This window comes from Pelophylax lessonae (genome assembly GCF_965119305.1).
Source record: "Pelophylax lessonae genome assembly, chromosome: 1".
Lineage (NCBI taxonomy): Eukaryota > Metazoa > Chordata > Amphibia > Anura > Ranidae > Pelophylax > Pelophylax lessonae.
Window position 1 is genome coordinate 695,012,338 of NC_138768.1, and position 21,235 is coordinate 695,033,572.

Genomic DNA, 21,235 nt, shown 5'->3' on the forward strand with positions numbered 1-21,235 from the left:
ATCCATTCCAACTCGAATGCACTTGGAAACCCAAACTAAACATGGGTAACAACCAATAGGGGTCATGAACAATATTCAAGTAGGCGAAACCAATCCAGGCACAAAGTTTCTTGGTTCGTATCAGAGTTGCCGTCAACAGGGCAGAGTGCAAAGGATTATTATCCTTCGGCTTAAGCCGGGGAAACTAACTTAGATTTTTTTTTATTTTTATGCTTACAAAAGGGGAAAAAACCCTCAAAGGCTCATCCAGCAAAAATAACCCCAGGGAGTCCAGTATAGAAGCAACCAGTCACGAGGATTCAATGTAGGTAGGATAAACCGCCAGGAATCACGTCTAGCTCCAACAGCTGCAGAAGAGTTGAGGAGTTGTTCAGCAATGAGCCAGGATATGGAGGGCGCTCAGAGTTCAAGAAAAACAGCGACTTCTGTGTTAACTGTCAATGGGTGTAAGTGCTGCCAACGTCAGAGCATTCCACAGTTCGACATGTGATAAATAGATATCAAATTGTGCAGGCAGGCCTAGCCAGGCTTAGCACAAGAAGAAAAGAAAAAGAAAATATAAACAGTATAGCCATAGTCAGGGAGAGCCCTCCAGGGGGACAGCAGGAGAAATCAATGTCACTGATGGGGCAGGTGCATTTGATCCATTGAGCAGCCTCCTCAGGGGAAGTAAAGAACCTAACCGTCTCACCATCAATCAACCCGTAAGCGAGCTGGGAACAATATGCTGTACTTAACTCCGCTACTGCTAACTGCTTAACAGAATCAAAGGATTTGCGGAGCTTCTGGGTGTCCACAGAGAAGTCCGGGAAGAACATAAGCTGTGTAGCTTTATGGCGGATAACCTCTGAGAACCAGATCACGATCTCTGAAATTCAATAGCCTGAAAATAAAAGGAGCAGGGTGGTGCCACAAGGGAGTCTGTGGGTAAGTGGCATCCTGTGGGCTCATTCCACTGCAAAAAAAGGACAAGAAGGCCCCCTGGGGGAAGAGGGTACACAGGAGTCTTTCAGTAAAGGCCGAAGGGTCAGCGCCCTCTATTCCTTCTGGTAGGCAGAGAATGCGGATTGCGATTTTTGGCATATTCAGCCCTGGGCTCAAGATGTTTCACATGTACCTGAAGAGAGTGGAGGGTGGCTGTATGGTCTTTGTGTCCCCAATGTGGCGCTTGACCTCCGTTAGCCTGTGACGGATCTTATCAAAATCCTTTCTAACAAGACACACCTCTAGCTGCAGGGAGTCAATTTTGTTGGGGAGCGCGGTCTGACAGCCCGTGATCGCCTACATCAAAGCCAAAAAGTTGGCCTGCTCTATGAGAGCAGGATCAGTCTGCAGTATGCACCGCCAGGTTGGAAGTTACTGCCACTTAGACGGCCGCTCCGCCGGCTTTAGCAGCCGTTTCTACCTCTCGGCGGGGGTTTGCATTGTCTCCCCCGTGTCATCATCGACCGAGGGGTACAGGGAAAGTCATGGGCAGGATCATGGTATCCCCTTCCTGGCTGCTGATCTTCTCTCCTAGTTGTCTAGCCTGGTCGCCATCTTGGTCCCGCCCCTCTGCGGACCAATTCTTAAGCCACAGCATGCGCCTAATCCCCACCACTGAAACAAAGTTTGGACAGCACAGGAGCTGAATCCAAAGCCGCATCACAAATAAACTGCAGCCCATGGACCAACTGGTCCGCTAAATCAACATAAGCAGTGGGGACCTGCTCACCCTCCAGGCCCTGGTGCAAACGCTTGGCTCATTTAATTAGGGTCTGAGACACCAGGGCTGAGGCAAAAAGTGGCAACAATGTCGAACTAGCCATAGTAAACATGCTGCGTGCCACAGTCTCCGCTTTCTTGTCATCCGGGTCCTTAAATGACAGGGATTCCTCTACTGGTGTCATGGTAGCTTTGTTCAACCTGGAAACAGGAGGGTCCATCATTTAAAAATGACTCCACAAAAGGGGTAATGTACAGCAAAACGTTTGGGGGATCACAAAGGGTAATTTTGATTGTCCCCATTCCTTAAAGGAAAACCTGTCAAAAGTAAGGCACATAAGTGTAGCACCCTCCAAGGTAGGTGCTAGGTAAATTGTAGTGGGGCCTTGCCTGCTTAACAGCAGGGCCATATTGTTCAGCTAGGCTGGCATGTGCTCCCAGGTGTGTCTGTTGTGCTGGAAGTCTCCCCACTGTATCCCAATAAGGGCTCTCTCATTGGGCAGTGGAGGAAACCTGGCCAATAGCACACAAGGGCTTGTATCCATCCTAGAAGGGCAGATTCTGCCGCACAGCATTCTGGGAGGGGGTATAAGTCCATGGGGCGCGCATGTCAGATTGTCTGTGGTGGGAAGTAGCGTCCCAGGAGGGAGGTGATGGCTGTCTCTCCTTCTCTCAGGAAGAATCGGGCGTCCCAGGCGGCTGGCCTGAGTGGACACGGGGCTGAGTTGAGCTGCAGTGAGGATCCAGGTGTGCTGAGGCCCAGCAGAGAGTTTGGGGTTGAGTTTCAGGAAAGCATTCTGAGTCATGAGTACTGCAAACTGTCCCTGGGCATCTGCCTGGCAGAGGGGGATCACTCCGGAGAAGGTCAGAGGGATCCAGGAGCTAGCTAGCCAGTACAGGAATAGAGAAAAGGGGGTGCCAGAGATTACCCTGAAGAGTAAAAGGGGGTGCCAGCGGTTGGGCCCTGAAGTGTAAAGTGTTAAATGTTGCAGCGTCATTGCTAGTGGCTACCTCAGTCAGAGAAGACTACAGGGAGTAGTGCACAGGACTTTTGAGCTGTTAGGAAGCATCAGAAGTCAAGTTTCAGTTCACAGATCAAAAGTCAGGTTTACAAGCGCCAGTAAGAGCTGCTCGGCATTCAGCCGGCGCCAAGACTGCGCTAGGCGGCATTTTTCTCAATGGTCTCAGATTTGTACCTAGTTGAGCCATAGGAGTATCCCACTCATTCCCTTCTCCCATCCAAGTTCCTACTATAAAACTACAAACCAAAGATGCCGGACTGTTCATTGTCTCAGATCTCACACTTGGGCAACAAGCTTAAATGCACTGTTGGTGTTAACGGTAACCATGGCAGACCCACATCAGGCCCAATGCCTGGAAATATTGCTACATAAGGAAACACCTTTGAGGTGCGAGGTGACCAAACGACACAGCCACATCCGTGGCTACATCAGCCGCATCCTCCATTATTAAAGTGTCACGCACTGCAGTGATAAGTGCGTCTAAAGCGCTTTCATTCGCTGCTGCAATTATGGAGGAATCATCCCCATTATCAGATTAATCTGGACGGGCCGAGTACACGGTGGCATCAGGCTCAGAATCATATGAGACAGACTGAGCCGAGGAAGGCGGGGGACGCTTCCTCTGGGCCTTTGCCCACACGCCACTTCCATCCGGGACCCTAAGGACTGCAGGATCGCCGTTAGTGCAACCATGGTAAGCTGGGATTTTGAGGGACCCGCCACCTTCATGAGGGGGTCAGTGGGGGTGATGTGACTGAGGCTCCATAAAGGAAAGGAAGACCTTGCAGTACAAAAACAATCTTTTTGGAGAGAGAAAGAGAGAGAGAAAGAGAGAGAGAAAGAGAGAGAGAAAGAGAGAGAGAAAGAGAGAGAGAAAGAGAGAAAAAGAGAGAAAAAGAGAGAAAGCGAGAGAAAAAGAGAGAAAAAGAGAGAAAAAGAGAGAAAAAGAGAGAAAAAGAGAGAAAAAGAGAGAACGAGAGCGAGAGAACGAGAGCGAGAGCACGAGAGCGAGAGCACGAGAACGAGAGCACGAGAACGAGAGAACGAGAACGAGAGAGAAAGAGAACGAGAGAGAAAGAGAACGAGAGAGAAAGAGAACGAGAGAGAAAGAGAACGAGAGAGAAAGAGAACGAGAGAGAAAGAGAACGAGAGAGAAAGAGAACGAGAGAGAAAGAGAACGAGAGAGAAAGAGAACGAGAGAGAAAGAGAACGAGAGAGAAAGAGAACGAGAGAGAAAGAGAACGAGAGAGAAAGAGAACGAGAGAGAAAGAGAACGAGAGAGAAAGAGAACGAGAGAGAAAGAGAACGAGAGAGAAAGAGAACGAGAGAGAAAGAGAACGAGAGAGAAAGAGAACGAGAGAGAAAGAGAACGAGAGAGAAAGAGAACGAGAGAGAAAGAGAACGAGAGAGAAAGAGAACGAGAGAGAAAGAGAACGAGAGAGAAAGAGAACGAGAGAGAAAGAGAACAAGAACGAGAGAGAAAGAGAACGAGAGAGAAAGAGAACAAGAACGAGAGAGAAAGAGAACGAGAGAGAAAGAGAACGAGAGAGAAAGAGAACGAGAGAGAAAGAGAACGAGAGAGAAAGAACGAGAGAGAAAGAACGAGAGAGAAAGAACGAGAGAAAGAGAGAGTGAGAGCGAGAGAGCGAGAGAGAAAGCTGTTTCCGTCGATGAATTAAAGAGAATATTTTATTAAAATAACTTGCAGCGCTTCTCTACTATAAATCAATATGGTTTACTAGCCGATTTATAGTAGAGAAGCGCTGCACGCCATTTTAATTTTATAAATTATTGGCGATAGTCCGACATGAATCTTGCATAGAGCAGGTAATGGTGGGTTTTCTGGTGAAGAATAAACTGCTAAATTACATTTTCATTAGACAAAAAAACACACACACACACACACACACACACACACACACACCCCCCCTAAATGACAAACCTTTGAGCTGCATCAAAGTTTTTTACTTCTGCTCGGTATTTGGCCTCTCTTTCCTCTGCTGCTTTAACATTTTCTTTCTGCTTTTGCATTTGCTCTAGTATGGAATGATAAAACTCATAGGAAGAGCGACCTGCAGATTGCGGTGGAGCTGCCCCTCCACCTCCACCAAAATATGGTGCCTGTAAAAAAAATGTAAATAAAAAAAAATAAGATCTTACCGTAAAATATCTTTTTCTCTGATGTTAATCAACAAACGCAGCCTCATCTCCATGAGCTAAGTGGGTTTATGCTTCCTCCTACCAGGTGTAGTCTTGGCAGGAAAAAAAAAAAAAATAATTCACAAGTACACGCCCACGGGGCTGTCCCTCTAGGCATAATACCCCACTGTCAGAGCCCAGCACATCAGTAAGTTTTAAGCACTGAAGACAAAGAACCCAAACCCCAAACAGAGGGACGGGTGCTGCGTCTGTCGATGGACATCAGAGAAAAAGATTTTACGGTAAGATCTTACAAAAATGTTATTTTCTCTATTGTCCATCGACAGACACAGCCTCATCTCCATGAGCTGAGTGGGACGTCCCAAGGCAGTATAGGCATGAGGGGTGGAAAAAAAAAAAAAAATGCAACCAGACAGTAACGTCAACTCCAAGAGGCTAAACCTAGCCAATCGGGCAACAAGGAGCTAAACCAAACAGGAGCTCACCCAGGTAAAAGACCCTAAGATAAAAAAAAGAAAAAAACACATTCTCTTACAAAACAGCAGCCTGCAAAACTTTGCGGCCAAAAGAGGCATCCGAAGACGCCAACAAATCCACCTTGTAAAATTTTGTAAAGGTGTGCACAGACAACCAAGTCGCTGCCTTACAAACTTGCACAACAGAGGCCTGATGGCGAAAAGCCCAAGAGGAACTCAGCGCTCTAGTAGAATGCGCCTTCACAGGGAAAGGAGGAACCTTACCCTTGAGTGAATAAGCCCGAATAACCGTCTGCCTGATCCATCTCGAAATGGTCACAGCGGACGCAACAAAACCTTTGCGAGGACCATCCGGAAGGACAGAGTCCAACTTACTGAAGGACTCCGTAACCGACAGATAAACCCTTATCGCCCGAACCTCATCCAGAGAGTGCAAAGCAACTTCTTTGGGATGTTTAGGCTTGGGACATAAGGAAGGCAGCACAAGGTGGTGTCCTCATTCAGGTGAAAATCCAACACCACCTTGGGAAGAAAAGACGGATCAGGGCGGAGGACCACTTTATCCCTGTGGACCACCAAATAAGGCGAACGACAGGACAGTGCCGCCAACTCAAAAACTCTGCGAGCAGAAGTGATAGCCACTAGAAGGCAACCTTTTGTGACAAAGAAAGCAGAGAAAGCTCCCCATTATTCTCAAAAGGAGGCTTCTGAAAAACAGACAAAACCAGATTAAGATCCCACGGTTGTAATATGGACCTCCGCGGAGGCGCCACATGACGCACCCCCTGAATGAAAGTGTGAATCAAACTATGAGTAGCCAACGGACATTGGATGTAAATGGCCGAGGCCGACACCTGGTCCTTGATAGTGTCCAACGCCAAGCGTTGCTCAACCCCTTTTTGTACAAAGGCCAAAACCCTAGCTATAGGAGAACAGCGAGGGTGCAGCTGCAGCGATTCACACCATGAAATGTACGATTTCCACGTACAATGATAGATCTTCCTAGATGTCAAATTCCTAGCCTTCAACAGGGTAGGAATCACCGAATCAGAGACCTCTATCCCTGAACACCTTACTTTCAACAGTAAAGCCGCTAAAGCCAGCGAACGTGAAGCAGGATGGAAGATTGGTCCTTGAGATAGATCTTCCCATAGAGGAAGACGCCATTAAGTATCCACGATCATTTTTAGCAGTTCTGCGTACCAGGACCGCCGAGGCCAGTCTGGTGCCACCAGAATGACCGGAATGCCTTCCATCGCCACCCGCCGAAGAAACCTCGGCAGGAGACCGAGCAGAGGGAAGGCATAGATCAGGCGATACTGACGCCAAGGAGCCACCAGGGCGTCTGTGACCTAGCCACAAACCTCCGAACTTTCCTGTTGAGACAAGACACAAATGGATCCACCTCTGGAGTCACCCACTGGGTACAAAGGAGATTAAACCCCTACGGATGAAGGGACCATTCCCCTTGATCCAGCACCTGACGACTCAGGTAATCCACCTGCCAATTCTTCATGCCCGGAATGTGGACTGCGGAGAGATCCGGAACATTGTGTTATGCCCACACTAGAATCTCGGCCACTTCCTTGGCTGCCAGTGCACTCCTGGTGCCCCCTTGATGATTGATGTAAGCCACGGGCGTGGCATTGTGTGACTGGACCTGAACCGGGGGCCGCGTAACTGACTTGTCCAGCGAAGCAGGCATAGCTTGATTGCTCTTGGCTCCAGAATATTGATCGGCAAGGAAGACTCTTGTCGTCCAAGGTTCCTGGGCACAGCACTTCCCCAGCACTCCACCCCAGCCTGACAGGCTGGCGTCCGTGGTGACCACCGTCCAAAACACCGCCAGGAAGGATTTGCCTTGGCACAGGACAGGTGACTGGAGCCACCAAGAGAGTCGACCTCGTGAGAAGGCTCAACCGAATTTTTAGGTCCAATGACTGAGGATCTCTGTTGCATTTTGACAGAATTTCTTTCTGCAACTGTTTCGTGTGAGACTGAGCAAACGGAACCGCTTCGAAGGTCGAGACCATCAGACCCAGGGCCTTCAAGCCCGCAATGAGGACTGATCAGACTCCATGAGCAACCGGACCGCCCTTTGCAACTTCTGAAGCTTGTCCAAGGGAAGGAAGACCCTCGCCAGAGCAGAGTCGAGGATCAGCCCCAGATAAGTGACCCGCACGGACGGTGTCAGGGCAGATTTGTCTAAACTGATCGTCCACCCGAATTCTTGAAGGGTCTGAATGGTGATGGAGACGTTGTCCAGCAGATCCGAATGGGAGACTGCTCGCAACTGGAGATCGTCCAGATAACACACAATGGAGATACCTTGTCAACGTAACAAGGCCAGCACAGGGGCTAGGACCTTGGTAAACACTCTGGGAGCTGTGGCGAGACCAAAGGGTAACGCCACAAATTGAAAGTGCTCCTCTGCCACCGCAAAGCGAAGGAATCATTGATGTCCCTCGAATATAGGGACGTGGAGATACGCATCCTTAATATCAGTGGAGGCCAGAAAATCCCCCTGATTCAATGATGCCACCACCGACCGAATGGACTCCATTCGAAACTTCTGCACCTGCACAAAGCGGTTTAGAGCCTTGAGGTCCAGGATTGGACGCACTTTTTCCTCTGATAACCAAAAGCCACCTGCGTGGGTTTAGCCAATTTTAAAGTATCCCGTACTGAAAAAAATCAGGGCTTCCACTAAAGCGTTTTCCCACGCTGCAGTAGAAGAGGACAGGTTCTCATCACCTTCTGATTGCGAGGACAGCGACCCCTCAGGCAGGGTGGCGTCCGAGGCGACCACATCAGCCTCTAAATTAGAGGACACCTCCATAGATGGAGAAGGCAGTGGCCGTTTTCGGCAATCAACCTTTTTCAGGACTAAATCAACTTTAGTCGCCAGGCTTTCCAGGGCTGCTGAAATCGCGGCAAGCGACTACGATCCGGAGTGTCCGGGAGTCGCACAGAGTGGGTCCGAGGGTGATTTTCCAATGTGGGACTCCATAGTGCAATTTGCAAAAACAGTTTCCAACAGCATGGAAAGAAGACAGATAGTGACTCCTGTCAGCAGCAGGAAATACATGCACAGGAAGTAATGTCGCCTGAGAAAGGTCACGCTACCAGCATAGCACAAGGGCTACACAAACATGGATGGCCATAGAGAGCAATCAGGAAGCTCAGGGACAATAGCTGCCCCATAGAAGTCTATGGGGGAAAAAAAAAAACTCACATTGCCCACACTCAAGATGGCGGCACCCACGGCGAGCCATGCGGTGAGGGACAGACACATGGAGACCTCAGGAACCACAAACGGGTCTGGCAAGCCCAAGGTACCTTGTCCCCCCCCCCACCCCAGGTGCACCAGAAACACAGCTCACTGCAGCGGGCAGCGAGGGGAGAGGGTAGGACACAGACCGGACACCGGGCAGGCCAGGCGGATCTTTTGGGAGGCACAAATCCCATTATCCCCAGGAGAGGGCCCACAGCCCCCAAGGCCAGCAGGGGCAAGGTTGGGTACATTTACTCGCCATACCATTGACCAGATGGGCTCCGCTCCGGGCAGACTGCCTCCGACCCGAAGTGGGGGTGCTGGCAGCCGAGGGGCACGCTGCGACTCCAGGTCGTCGCGTCCCAGCGAGACATCCGCTCGCAGGCTCGTCAACCTTCGGACAAGGGGGGCACCGTCGTGGCTAAGCCTAAGTCGGAACTATAACCTGCTCACGCTCGTAGGCCAGACTGGGGGGACCATAAGGATCTAGATTATCAAGTACGAAGCCCCAGCCGGCATCGTTGCTTATAGATCACCAGGAAAATCCTTCCCTGAACACTAGCTAGCAAGTAAAGAGAATTAAAAGAAAATATTCTGAAAAGTATAAAAAAAAAAAAAAAAACTGGAGTGCCAGCAGGAAACCTAGGTCTACTCCTTCTCTAGGCAGATAAACTGATGTGCTGGGCTTTGGCAGTGGGGTTATGCCTGGAGGGACACCCCCGGTGGCGTGTACATGTGAATTTCGTTCCTGCCTAGACTACTCCTGGTAGGAGGAAGCATAAACCCACTCAGCTCATGTAGATGAGGCTGCGTCTGTCGATAGAGACAGACTTTTTTTTTTTATTTTTTTTTTTTAGGACCTAAACATAAAACCATTATGCTGATCTAAAATACAGACATTTAGGTCTGAACCACAAAATAATAGAATTGGCTTGTAATTTTACCTTAATGTCTCCACTTCCTCCTGAACCAATCACATTCTTCCAGCCTTGCTCTCTTGCACGATTTATTCGCTCCAACTAAAAGCATAAATGTAAATAACTTTAAGAGAACAGATATAAAAAGGAAAGACTAAGCAGGCATTTGGAAAATATTGAAATGAGATAAGGACACAATCTGGTTATAGGGTTTATAGACAGATAAAAATTGTATCTTCAGAGGCTGGAAGAACAGCAGGACACTTCCAAAACAGGAAAAGTCATGAAAGGTGGCGAAGAATACAACCAGAGAGTTTTAAAAGAGAAGTTCAGGTATTTCATACAACAAACATTTATACTCCCCTTAGGTAGATGCAGCATCGGTCCAATGCTGCATCTGCCCCCTGCTCCCTCTACACTGAGAGCTGAGCAAACATAGCTGATCGCTCTGAGACTCTCTGCTCTTCCCTCCAGAGCTTACTTGGAGCACTGGGCTGTGGAGGGGCGGTATGAGGTGGCTCTGGCTCTTGGCGGATGGCTGAAAGGCAGAGCTAGATGCCGGTCCTGTCTAGACCAACTAATTGAAGTCAGTCGACAGTGGGCTTTAAAATGATGCTGGCAGAAAATAGGTCACAGGAGTACAGAATGAACTTTGCATTGAGTTCAAATGGCACTGTGGGAGATACGTTCCTGCCCAAATTTTTACGACAGTACAGAAACTTACATTACTTTTTTCCCTCACATGAGAAATTATGAGAAATTAAACTGCATTTATTTTAAATGCAGGCATGCATGCAGCAAGTATAGTGTATTTGCAATTTTGCTGCCAAATTGGGATAATACCTACTTTATATTTATTTGTTACATTTGGCCATCCGCACTGCAGACACCCTGGCCACTAGGAGAGCTGCATTCAAGGACGCATCATATATGAACACAAGGGCTTGACCCATCTGGCCCCAGGGGAATCTGTTCAGATTCTAAGTTCCCCTTAAGTAACTTTACCCATTCAGTGACCGTCTGACACCAGAACCTTCACAAAGATTGGTTTTAGCATGGAACCCGCAACACATGTGGATGGCGGGACAGAGCCTCCACCAGTCTATCCACAGGGTCTATAAAAGCCGGGGATTCCTCCATCGGAAATCACAGTAGACTTATTCAATCTGGAAACTGAGTGCTCCACCTTTGGTGGCATAGTCCATGCAGTGGAAACTGCCTCCGCAGAGGGGTAATGGCGTTTAAAGGTGCTTGGGCACCATTAGCTTGTGCTTGACGTGCCACCATTGTTCATTTGCAATATCGTCAAAAAGCTCTGACTTCTGGGTTTTGCGGGAGCCAAAAGACACCTGCGTACCTGACACTGTAGATTAATTTGCCATTTTTAAAGTTTACCACATGTAAACTATGAGTGCTTCCACCAATGCGCATTCCCACGCGGCGGCTGAAGAGGACAGGTACTCTTCACCATCAGAGTGCGAGGAGACCATTCCATCAGGATGGGGGGGGGGTTGTCCGTGGCGGCCATATATGCCTCAGAATCTGAGGATAACCCTGATGGAGGTGAAGGCAGCAGACTTTTGCAGCTATCAATACATTTGAACACAAATTCTACCTTTGACACCTGTTTTCCAAGACTGCTGTAAAAGCAGACAGAGACTGCGACCTAGAAGGTCCTGCAGCCGCACTGAGGGGGTCTGTAGGTGAAACATTGTCCTGCTACTCCATTTTCCACTGATCAAAAATAATGCAGTGTCACTTTAAAAAGATCGCAAATCGCGACCCCACCACCGAACTAGCGGTATCACAAATCCCAATCCAGTACAATTTGATAGAGTAAGGAAAACGTACAGGGGACCCCAAAAAACATTCCCCAACCGCACAGGAGGCTTGTTGTGAAACAGAAAATAAAAATGTTCTGACACAGAAAGTAGAAACAGAGAAAAAAGCCTGGGTCATTGCTAGGTTAAGTGTGCAATGCCTGCTGCTTGTCCAGCAATCCAAGGGGAGGGGGGGGGGGGTCCCATATAAGTGGCATCAGAAGGTCCTTAACAAAAGACTCCACCAGGACAGTCACACAACCCCCCCCCCTGCAGGAATGCTGCAGCGGCCGTAATATTACCGCCCCCCCAAAGTAGGAACCTACTAGGGGAAGGGCAAGGAATAACTGGAGGAGAGGTGGGCCTGGTATGTCCGAGAGGCCAGGGGAACTGAGGGATCTCCCGAGGGCCCGACCATTCCCAGGAGGGGGCCCGCGTCCACCCCGAGTCCCCCAGAGGATTGGAGGGGGGGAAAACAGCATTACTCACCATACCACGGTACCAGGTGGGCACCACTCCTAACAGACCACCTCCCTAGGTGTTCCAGGACGTCACGTCCCAGCGAGACGATTCACTCACAGGCTTGTCCCTATCCATCGGGGCTCTGTTGTGGCAAGGCCTAGTGCTGGACTATAGCCTGCTCACTGGCCAGGCTGGAAGACCTTAAGGATCTAGATTATCCAGTCCGAAACCTCAGCCGGCTGTTGCTTGTAGTTCTCCAGGAACTCCAACTAGTAAATAAAAGTCCCAGCAGATAACTAGGTCCTACTCCTAAACTAGGCAGAAACAAACTGGAAGCTGAAGCAGAGTGTGTGGGGTTATGCCTGCAGGGATGACCCCATAGGCGTGGTAAAGCTTTTTCCTGCCTAGTGTCCTATTCCTGATGGGAGGAGGATAACCCAATGGTCCAAGAAGATATGGAGCTGTGTCTGTCAATGGATGATAGAGAAATATATATTTTTTTTTCAGGTATGCCGCTATGTGAATAACAACATTAGTTTTTTTTATTTATTTTTTTATTTAAAATGTGACTAGGAAAAAAAACTAAAGGGTTAGGTGAATCCTAACAAAGAATTTCTCTTATTGGGTCCCTTTAGTCTGTTAATTAAACCATTAAAACCATTTTGTAATATCTGCTCAGTAAGTGCAATAAATAAATACCCCTTGATCCTGCCTGAAATCTCGTCAACGGATACATTAATTCCAGTGCTGCATTCTTTCCAGTTAAATTGTTCTCAGCTATCTCTTGGGACTACAGAAACTCTCCCCTCTAGGTTATGGGAGGGAAACCAGATCCTGGGAGGCGTTTGTAGTCCTGTCCTATGGTAACGCTACAGTGAGTGAGGATTGTTAAATTAGGACAAGAAGTGCATTACAGTCTCAATCAGCAGGTACTCTAAAAGCAAAGTAAACAAAAAAAATAAATCTAATAAAGCCATCATAGCTAAGGACTGGTAAGCTGCAATATATAATATTTTTGCTCCTGAGTTTAGATATGCTTTAAGTATTTTAACACAGTCTACCTTTGGGAAAGAAAGGGGATAATGTGGTTAGCATTCTTCCCTTTAGTTCTGCATTCTGGGTTTAAATTTTACCCAAGATTTTATCTGTGTGGAATTTGTATGTTCTTCCTATGTTTGCATGGGTTTCTTCTGGGTGCGCCTATTCCCACCCTAAAAACAGTATTTCTCCTAAAACTGGCCCTACTGTGTTGGCGCGCAATAGAGGCATTGGATAGGAAGCTCCTTCAGGTTAAGGAACTATTACAAATGGATCAACTGTATATCTGTATTGTGAAGCGCTTGATTATAGGTTACTACTATATGACCAAAGCAGATTACAGATATATGAAATAATAAATGACTGTTTTGTTCATTGCCAGTACAGTTGAAATCTATTGTTACAATACTGCCACCTTGTGAACAAATATGAGATGGCAGAAAGTCTGCAGTTATTTATTTTTTTTTTGCAAAACACTTTACTTTGCATGGCCTTTCTGCCCAAAAACTAACTCTATGCAATATTTTGATGTTGGCCTTTGGTTCAACTATAACAGAGCTATGTCATACTCAAGAATACAGCAGCCGAAAATGAAAATGGCCAAGTGTACATCCAAGAATGTTTTGGAAATACGATCAGCTATGAATGCTCTGACAACTGCCAAGAGAAATTTAAATCAGAATACACGTATTCAGTTGCATGAAGAAAACACAGGAAAATGAACACACACGGGGAAGAAAGATATGTCAGAAAGGAAGTACAAAGAAACATAATATACTAATCAGTAAGATCATCTAGTTTACCCTTTCCTTCTCCAGTCGTCTCATTTGTTCTGCTTTCAGTAAATTTATCTACCATGGGATTAGAAAAGAGATAGTAACACTTGGAGAGATGCATGGGACTTCTATACAAGAACAGAAGAAAACAAAATCTCCATAACAATAAACCGATTTCAACCTTAATTTTCTAAGCTGTAGGAGAAATAAAAATAAATCCTGTTTGCAGCTGTAAAATTTCCATTCCTCCTGTGGAGAAAAACTACAGTTAGGTCCATATATATTTGGATATATATTTGGATACAGGCACAATTTTTATACTATTGGCTCTGTATGCCACCAGAAAAAAAAAAATAAGCTTTAATTCCTAAACCCTTCCTCCGATTTAGATGTACATACCCTCAAATTAAACCTGAGTGTGCACTTTCAGCCCATATTCATTCTAGAAATAGTTGAATAACTTGAATAGGTTTTGGTAAATTCCAGAAGAAAAAAAAAACTAAATTGTGCCTGTGTCCAAATTATATTTATCTCCAACTGTATGTCTATGCTGAACACTTCTTTCAGTTTAACTTTTTCTACTACATAAATAATGGGATTTTTGACTTACTGTAAAATCAATTTCTCTGATGTTCATTGACAGACACAGCTCCTGTTCTTCTTAACCCTTGGGTTATACTGCCCACTACAGGAGGAGTAGGACACTAGGCAGAAAAAAAAAAAAAAGTCTGGCTAAGCCTATGGGCAGTCCCAGGGGGTATACTCCCTCTCTCTGCTACAGGTACTCCGTTTTGTTACAAGCAGCGTCACAAGAATTACAACTCCACAGAAGGGTGAGTGCTGCGTCCGTCAATGAACATCAGAGAAATGGATTTTACAGTATGTCAAAAATCCCATTTTCTCTTTTGTACACTGACAGACACAGCTCTTGATCTTCTTAACCATTGAGACATCCCAAAGCAGTATTAAACATGAGGGGTGGGAACAGTAAGAAAAAATTCCCAAAGGCTAAACCGTAGCCAATCAGGTAATAGGAGGTCAACCAGCAGTGAGTGCCCGAGTATAGTGCGCCTTGACAGGGAAAGGAGGAACCTGACTTTTGATGGAATAGGCCTGAATCAAAGTTTGTCTGATCCATCTAGAAATGGTTGCAGAGGAAGCAGATAACCCTTTCCGAGGTCCATCTGTAAGCACAAATAGGGAGTCTGGTTTCCTAAAAAGTATCTGTAACTGCCAGGTACACCTTAATCGCCCAGACCACATCCAAGGCATGCAAAGCAATTTCCTTTGGATGTTTTGGCCTGGGACACAGGGAAGGCAACAACAAGGTCTTCAAATGAAAATCAGAGACAACCTGAGGAAGGAACGATGGACAGGGTCTTAGAACCCCCTTATCACTGTGGACCACCAAGTAAGGTGAACGACAGAGTAAAGCCACCAATTCCGACACCCTGCGCGCAGAGGTGAAAGCCCCCAAAAAGGCCACCTGGGACAGTGTAAGCAGGGGAATCCTCCGAAGATTCTCAAAAAGGAGGCTTGTGAAGGACTGAGAAAACCAAATTGAGATCCCAAGAAGGCAACAGAGACCATACTGGCAGGGTCAAGTGCCCTATTCAATGAAGAAAATATACACCAAAGGAGTATGTGGCCAAGTGTCGTTGAAAGACCACCAAGGCCAAAAGCTGACCCTTGATAGTACTCTCCCTCCCCCCCCCCCCCGAAGGAAGATTCAAAAGGAACGTCAGCGACCAGCCGCCCCAGATCCGCGTACTAAGCCCGGCGAGGCCAGTCCAGGGCCACTAAGATGACCGGAATCCCTTCTGCCTGGACCCTGCGTAGAAGCCTTGGCAGAAGCTTGAGAGGAGGGAAGGCGTAAAACAGAGGATACTGACCCCACGGGGCCAACAGCACATCCATGGCATCCACAAACCTCTGTACCTTTCTGTTGAGCCGGGACGCCAACAGATCCACCTCGGGGTTGGCCAACCAGAGACACAACTGATGAAACCTCCAGATGAAGTTACAACTCCTCTTGGTCCAACGCCTGCCTACTGAGGTAATCTGCCTGCCAGTTTTCCACTCCAGGAATGTTTATGGCGGAGAGGGCTGGAACAAAGCCTTCTGCCCATCTTAGAATGCCGACTACCTTCAGAGCCGCCAGGACACTACTTGTGCCCCCCTGGTGATGGACATAAGCCATGGCATTATCTGATTGAATGCGTACTGGACATCCCTGAAGACGGTCTATCCAATGTTCCAGGCCCAGTCTAATCGCTCAGAGTACAAAGACATTAAATTGATAGTCTGGACTTTTCCAGCGTCCAGACTCCCTGAACAGAAATTTTGCCGAGGACACCTCCCCAGCCGGAGAGGCTGGCATCCATGGTGACCACTGTCCAATACAAGGGGAGGAAGGATTTGCCCAGCCAAAGCGCCGAAGAACGAGGCCACCATCAGAGACTCTCTCGTTCCCTGGCTCAGGCAGACCGGATTGTCCAGAGACTGCGGATTCTTGTCCCATCTGGCCAGAATCTCCCCTGCAGGGACCTCATATAAAATTGTGCAAACAGAACCACCTCAAAGGTGGTCACCATCAGACCCAGCACCTGCATGCAAGTCCAGAGGGATCACCATCTGCTGGACAGCAGGAGATGAATTACAGCCTGCAGTTTCTGAAGTTTGTAGAGGAATGAGCACTCTGGCAAAGGCAGAATACAGAGTCAGACCCACATAGTCCAGCTTTGTGGACGGAACCAGAGCAGACTTCTGAAAATTCAGAAACCAGCCAAACACCCTCAAGGTCATACAGTGATTTTCAGGTTGTCCACGAGTCTAAAGAAGCCTGCTCTGGACTTGCCAGACCAAGTTTGCTTGGATCCTCCAGAGGCGGCCCCAAAGAGCTCCGATCCCTTGTCAGTCGACCCTGAGGGATGAAAAAAAAAACTTCTTATGAGCCGAGAAGGAGGGCCCACATCTACGACGAAGGTCCTTTCCCTTAGTAGCCTGGGGAAGAAAGGTACTCTTCCACCCTGTGAGACCTTTAATGAGGTCATTCAGGATAGTACCAAACAAACAGGCGATCTCCTTGAAAGGGAAGATCAGTCAAGGCCTTTTTAGAAGTCTGGTCCGCAGATCAGCATTTGAGCCAAAAGACATGCCAAAGGACCACTGCCGAAACCGAGAGCCGAGCCACTAGGGGAGCCGCATCCAAAGAGACATCACAGATAAAACTGCAGGCCTTGGACCAGCTGGCAGGGGGGGAGCTACTCCCCCTCCAGGTCACAGTGCAATAGCCTAGCCCATTCCGTCAGAGTCTGCGACACCAGGGCAATGGTGAATTTTGGCCTCAGTGCCGAATCAGCCAGGGTGTACATATTGCAAGCCACAGCCTCCGCCTTCCTGTCAGCCAGGTCGGGGTCTCTTCAACCAGAATCATGGTTGCCTTGTTTAATCTGGAAACTGGAGAGTCCACCACCGGTGGAACAGTCCACTTCTTAAGAAGGGACTCCTTATAGTGGCAACGCCTAGCAAATTCACTTAGGGACCCCAAGGGGGCGTTTTGATCGTCCCCACTATTTAGTGACAATTCTATCAAAATAGGAGGGGAAAGAACACCTTTTCTGCTCTGGATTGCTTGTGAATGCCAAAGGGAACCTGCGCCTCTGCCGCAGCTTCAGCTGCATCCTCCCTCTCACGCAAACCTACAAAAGCACCTTTTTGTACGTGGTTGCATAAGTGGAGGAATCCTCCTCACTGTCTGAAGATTCAGGGAGTATGGTCACAGACCCAGCAGGGTGAACCACGTCTGCGGTGGCTGAACCAGATTCAGGATCTGATGAGACAAATGAGGCAGGGCAAAGTGGGGGGTGCTTATTGCCAGCCCATCGCCCAAAAGCCATCTCCACCCGGGACACCAAGGACTCCAGGACCGCCGTCAGTGCATCGATGGATGGATGGGACCCGGAGGGCTCTGCAGCCTCAGAGAGGGGAATCAGGTGGGAAGATGTGCTCCAAAGACTCCATGAGTCACCAGGGGGACCCCACAAAAAAGTGTTAAACACTGCCAAGAGACAAACCCCACCGCTTTGGCAGCCCACCTGGATGGCAGCCTCAGAGCACCAATCGATCCTCAGTAGAGAGGGAGAGGACCCCACCAGACTCCCTCCACCCTGCAGAAACTAGGCACCGCAGCTACCAGGAGAATCTGCACTGCACGAACAGCAATCAGGAAATTAAAATATCAAGGAGTCATCACAAGGGGATGAGGAGGGGCTCCCATCACCGAAATCACTGTCCAGAGGGCTCCACTGTCATGGCTGCCACTATTTTCAATGGCAAACCACTAAAAAATGGCCACCAGACTAAACAAATATGGCTGCCATGCATTACGCACACAGGCTACAAGAAAATGGTGGATCAATGACTAAGCCTCAGAACACAGCACAGGCAAGAAGGAGGGCGGGGGGCCCTGGCAGGAGCACCCACCAGGCACAGCTCCTCCCCCCACTAAAACCAATAGCCCTGTCGCAGAAAACACACACCCCCGCCACCACAGCACCCTGCCCCCACCCTAGACGGTGCACCAGGCCACCCCACAGTCCCAGCGTCAAAGGAGGGGGGTGGGAGGAGGGTGACGAGATGGCCCACAGGGGCCATCAGACCCATGAGGGGGGTGCCTAATGGGTATGGAGGGAACCCAGGGGTCCGACCGTCCTATGGAAATTCCCATGTCCACCCCAAAACCCTCCAGGGGGAAAGTTACCATACCAGGCGGGCACCGCTACAGACCGAACCTTCTTTACATCGAAATGGGGGCGCGGTCAGCCAGGAAGAACACTGCGACTTGGGCCGAGACCCGGTCGTATGCAGCATCGCGAGAGGTTTAACTCGCAGATCAGCCCCTGCCCGGTGGGGCTATGTCGTGGCCGACCTAGCGCGGAGATGAGGGCTGCACGCGCTCGCTGGCCAGAATGAGGTGACCACTGGATCTAGATTATTTAGCCCGTCGCCCAGTCCGGCAGTTGACTGTAGATCTCACAGGAAAAAATCCAGGCGAGAATAAAAGTCTATCTAAAAATAAAAAATTGCAAGGACCAGAGATCCCATCAAGGAACTAGGTCCTTACTCCTGACAAGGCAGAAAAAAAAACTGAGTACCTATAGCAGAGAGAGGGACTATACCCCCTGGGACTGCTCATAGGCATAGCCAGACTTTTTTCTGGGGGAGCAGTATAACCTAATGGTTAAGAAGATCAGAAGTTGTGTCTGTTAATGAACCAAAGAAAATGGACATTTTTCAAAAGATATTGAGTCAGTCATTGCGGATCTCTCCTACTTGACTGTCACTGGACCTGGCTAGTCTCCTGGTTGTCATATTTTAAGTCCCTTAACCTGGAACAAGTATGCAAACAAGGGCTTAGGACTCTTCTCTGACATTCATCATCTGCATTCTGAGGAAAATCAGCGGGTCAGTAATGGCAGTACTCATTTTTTTTCTTTTTTGACAAATTAACTTAAACCATTAATATTGATGTTCCAGCTAATTACATACAGAATGAAATCCTCTTGAAGGACCCAAGTTTCAATGAAAGAATTTGCAAAATATGCACCACTGAATCTGTGTTCTATTAAACATGTGCTATAACATCACGATAAAACCTTAAATAATCAGGAATAATGCTACACGAATAACAGATCATGAACTGAGTATAAAAAATAAATGCTTCTTTCCTGTGGCAAAGCAACTAAACATGAGTCAACACTCTCCTCCATTCAGATACGACATACAGTAAGACCTTGGTTTGAGAGTAACTTGGTTTAAGAGCGCTTTGCAAGACAAGCAAAATTTTCAAATAAATTTTGACTTGATATACAAGTGATGTCTTGATATACAAGTAGCCTCAAGTCACAGCTAAGTATAAAAGAGAAGAGAGGCGCCTCTAAGTGTAGCAATATGGTTAAATTTAATGAAGGTACAACATTTAGCAACTCACATGGTTGATGATTGGAACAGGCACATCTAAGGATGCAGGCATCCGGGGTAAAGCTGTCCACATAGACCATCCTCCGCACCATCATCTACGTCATCCTTTCCATGCTGCCCCTCGCTTTCAGATCGCTTTACTGCAGGGTGGTCTTCTGGGACAGGATTACAGACTGGCAGCTGGCGGTGCAGAAGATAGTCTATGTGGACAGCTTTACTCCGGATGCCTGCATACTTAGATATGCCTGTTTTATTCATCAACCATGTGAGTTGCTAAATGTTGTACCTTCATTAAATGGAACCATATTGCTACACTTTGAGGCGACTCTCTTCTCTTTCATACTCTGTAGCTCCTGCTGGATTTTGCTTCTAATCCCCTTATGGAAGCGGCTATTTGTGGATGGACATTTTATGCAACCTATCGCAATGCTATAATCTTTTTATATGGACTATAAACTGAAGGACTTATGAATAAATGGTTGTGGAATGAATCATCTGAGTTTCCATTATTTCTTATGGGGAAATTCGCTTTGATATAAGAGTGCTTTGGATTACAAGCATGCTTCCGGAACGAATTATGCTCGCAATCCAAGGTTTTACTGTACTTTGTCTAATCAGTTCCTGGAACAGAATTATCAGTTATTGCTCTGCAGCTGAATATGTACAAAAGGTAAAAGTCTTTGTTTGAAATCAGCCATATAACAGAAAAAAAAAAAAAAAAAAACGACCTACCTGTTCTCGCTGCATCTTCTCCTTCTCCATCTGTCTAATGTCCACTCTTTTTTTCTTGGCCACATCCTGCAATACATACAAGCCATTATGTTGCTCACACATTCTTTAATACAAGCTTCAAGGTATAGAGGTGTTAGTGGAGTCATGACAGGCAAAGATAACGTGGTTAGAAGGACAAGAGTAGGAAGAAACAAGGAGGAAAGGTTTGGAGGTGTTTGGTTAGGGTCATTCATTTATCTGCCAGCACTGGAAAAGCCGGCACCACAAGCAGCACTGCTGAGCCCACCAGCTCTGTAGAACTGGAAGTCGGTCACAACAAAGAAAGAAGGAGGGGCAGCTTGATACCTCTAACATTTTCCTCCTTTCTTCTACAGGGTTCACTTTCTTCATGGGAACTGCTGGGGCCTGGACAAAAAGTGAAACTACAAATTAGAAAAGAAGCCTTTTTGCTGGATTCATGGAAATGTATGTTTCCAGCATTTTTAGAGTACATGCATACTTAAAAAAATAAAATAAAATGCTGCTTCTAGAGTTTAGCTTTATGCATGTAGAAGCAGCTAATGTTACCCTATGTCTCTATGCACATTAGAAGGCATATATTCGGCTCAGTGTTTAGAGGCAGATGAAAAAAAAAAAAAAAACCCTGCTAAAGGCGCCTTAACACTCGTTAAAAAAAAAATGCTTAAAATTAGCACTTTTCTGCCAAGAGCACTGGTGCTTTTTAAGCTAGTGTGCATGGACCATTATGCCCCATGGAATTCTTGGTATACATACATAGAACTTCATGTATCTAAAAGAAAAGCACCTTATCGTGACCAAAGCAATCAGATTTCAGGTGACCTCTTAACAGTTGAAGTGCAATTATTCAAGAA

General features: G+C 47.3%; 1 protein-coding gene across 5 annotated transcripts in view; it reads right to left on the minus strand.

Annotated features, from left to right (window-relative positions):
* Positions 1 to 21,235, minus strand: part of NEK1 (NIMA related kinase 1) — a 334,451-nt gene that overhangs the window by 235,588 nt on the left and 77,628 nt on the right. For 2 of the 5 annotated variants that reach the window (XM_082243983.1, XM_082243980.1), the window contains exons 11-15: positions 20,709 to 20,768; positions 20,364 to 20,429; positions 13,677 to 13,724; positions 9,581 to 9,655; positions 4,669 to 4,847 (exon numbers count right to left, since the gene is read on the minus strand). In XM_082243983.1, coding sequence (XP_082100109.1) covers positions 4,669 to 4,847; positions 9,581 to 9,655; positions 13,677 to 13,724; positions 20,364 to 20,429; positions 20,709 to 20,768 — 428 coding nt within the window. The remainder of the gene's footprint in view (positions 1 to 4,668; positions 4,848 to 9,580; positions 9,656 to 13,676; positions 13,725 to 20,363; positions 20,430 to 20,708; positions 20,769 to 21,235) is intronic. The other 3 variants (XM_082243982.1, XM_082243981.1, XM_082243984.1) reach the window with 3 other exon arrangements.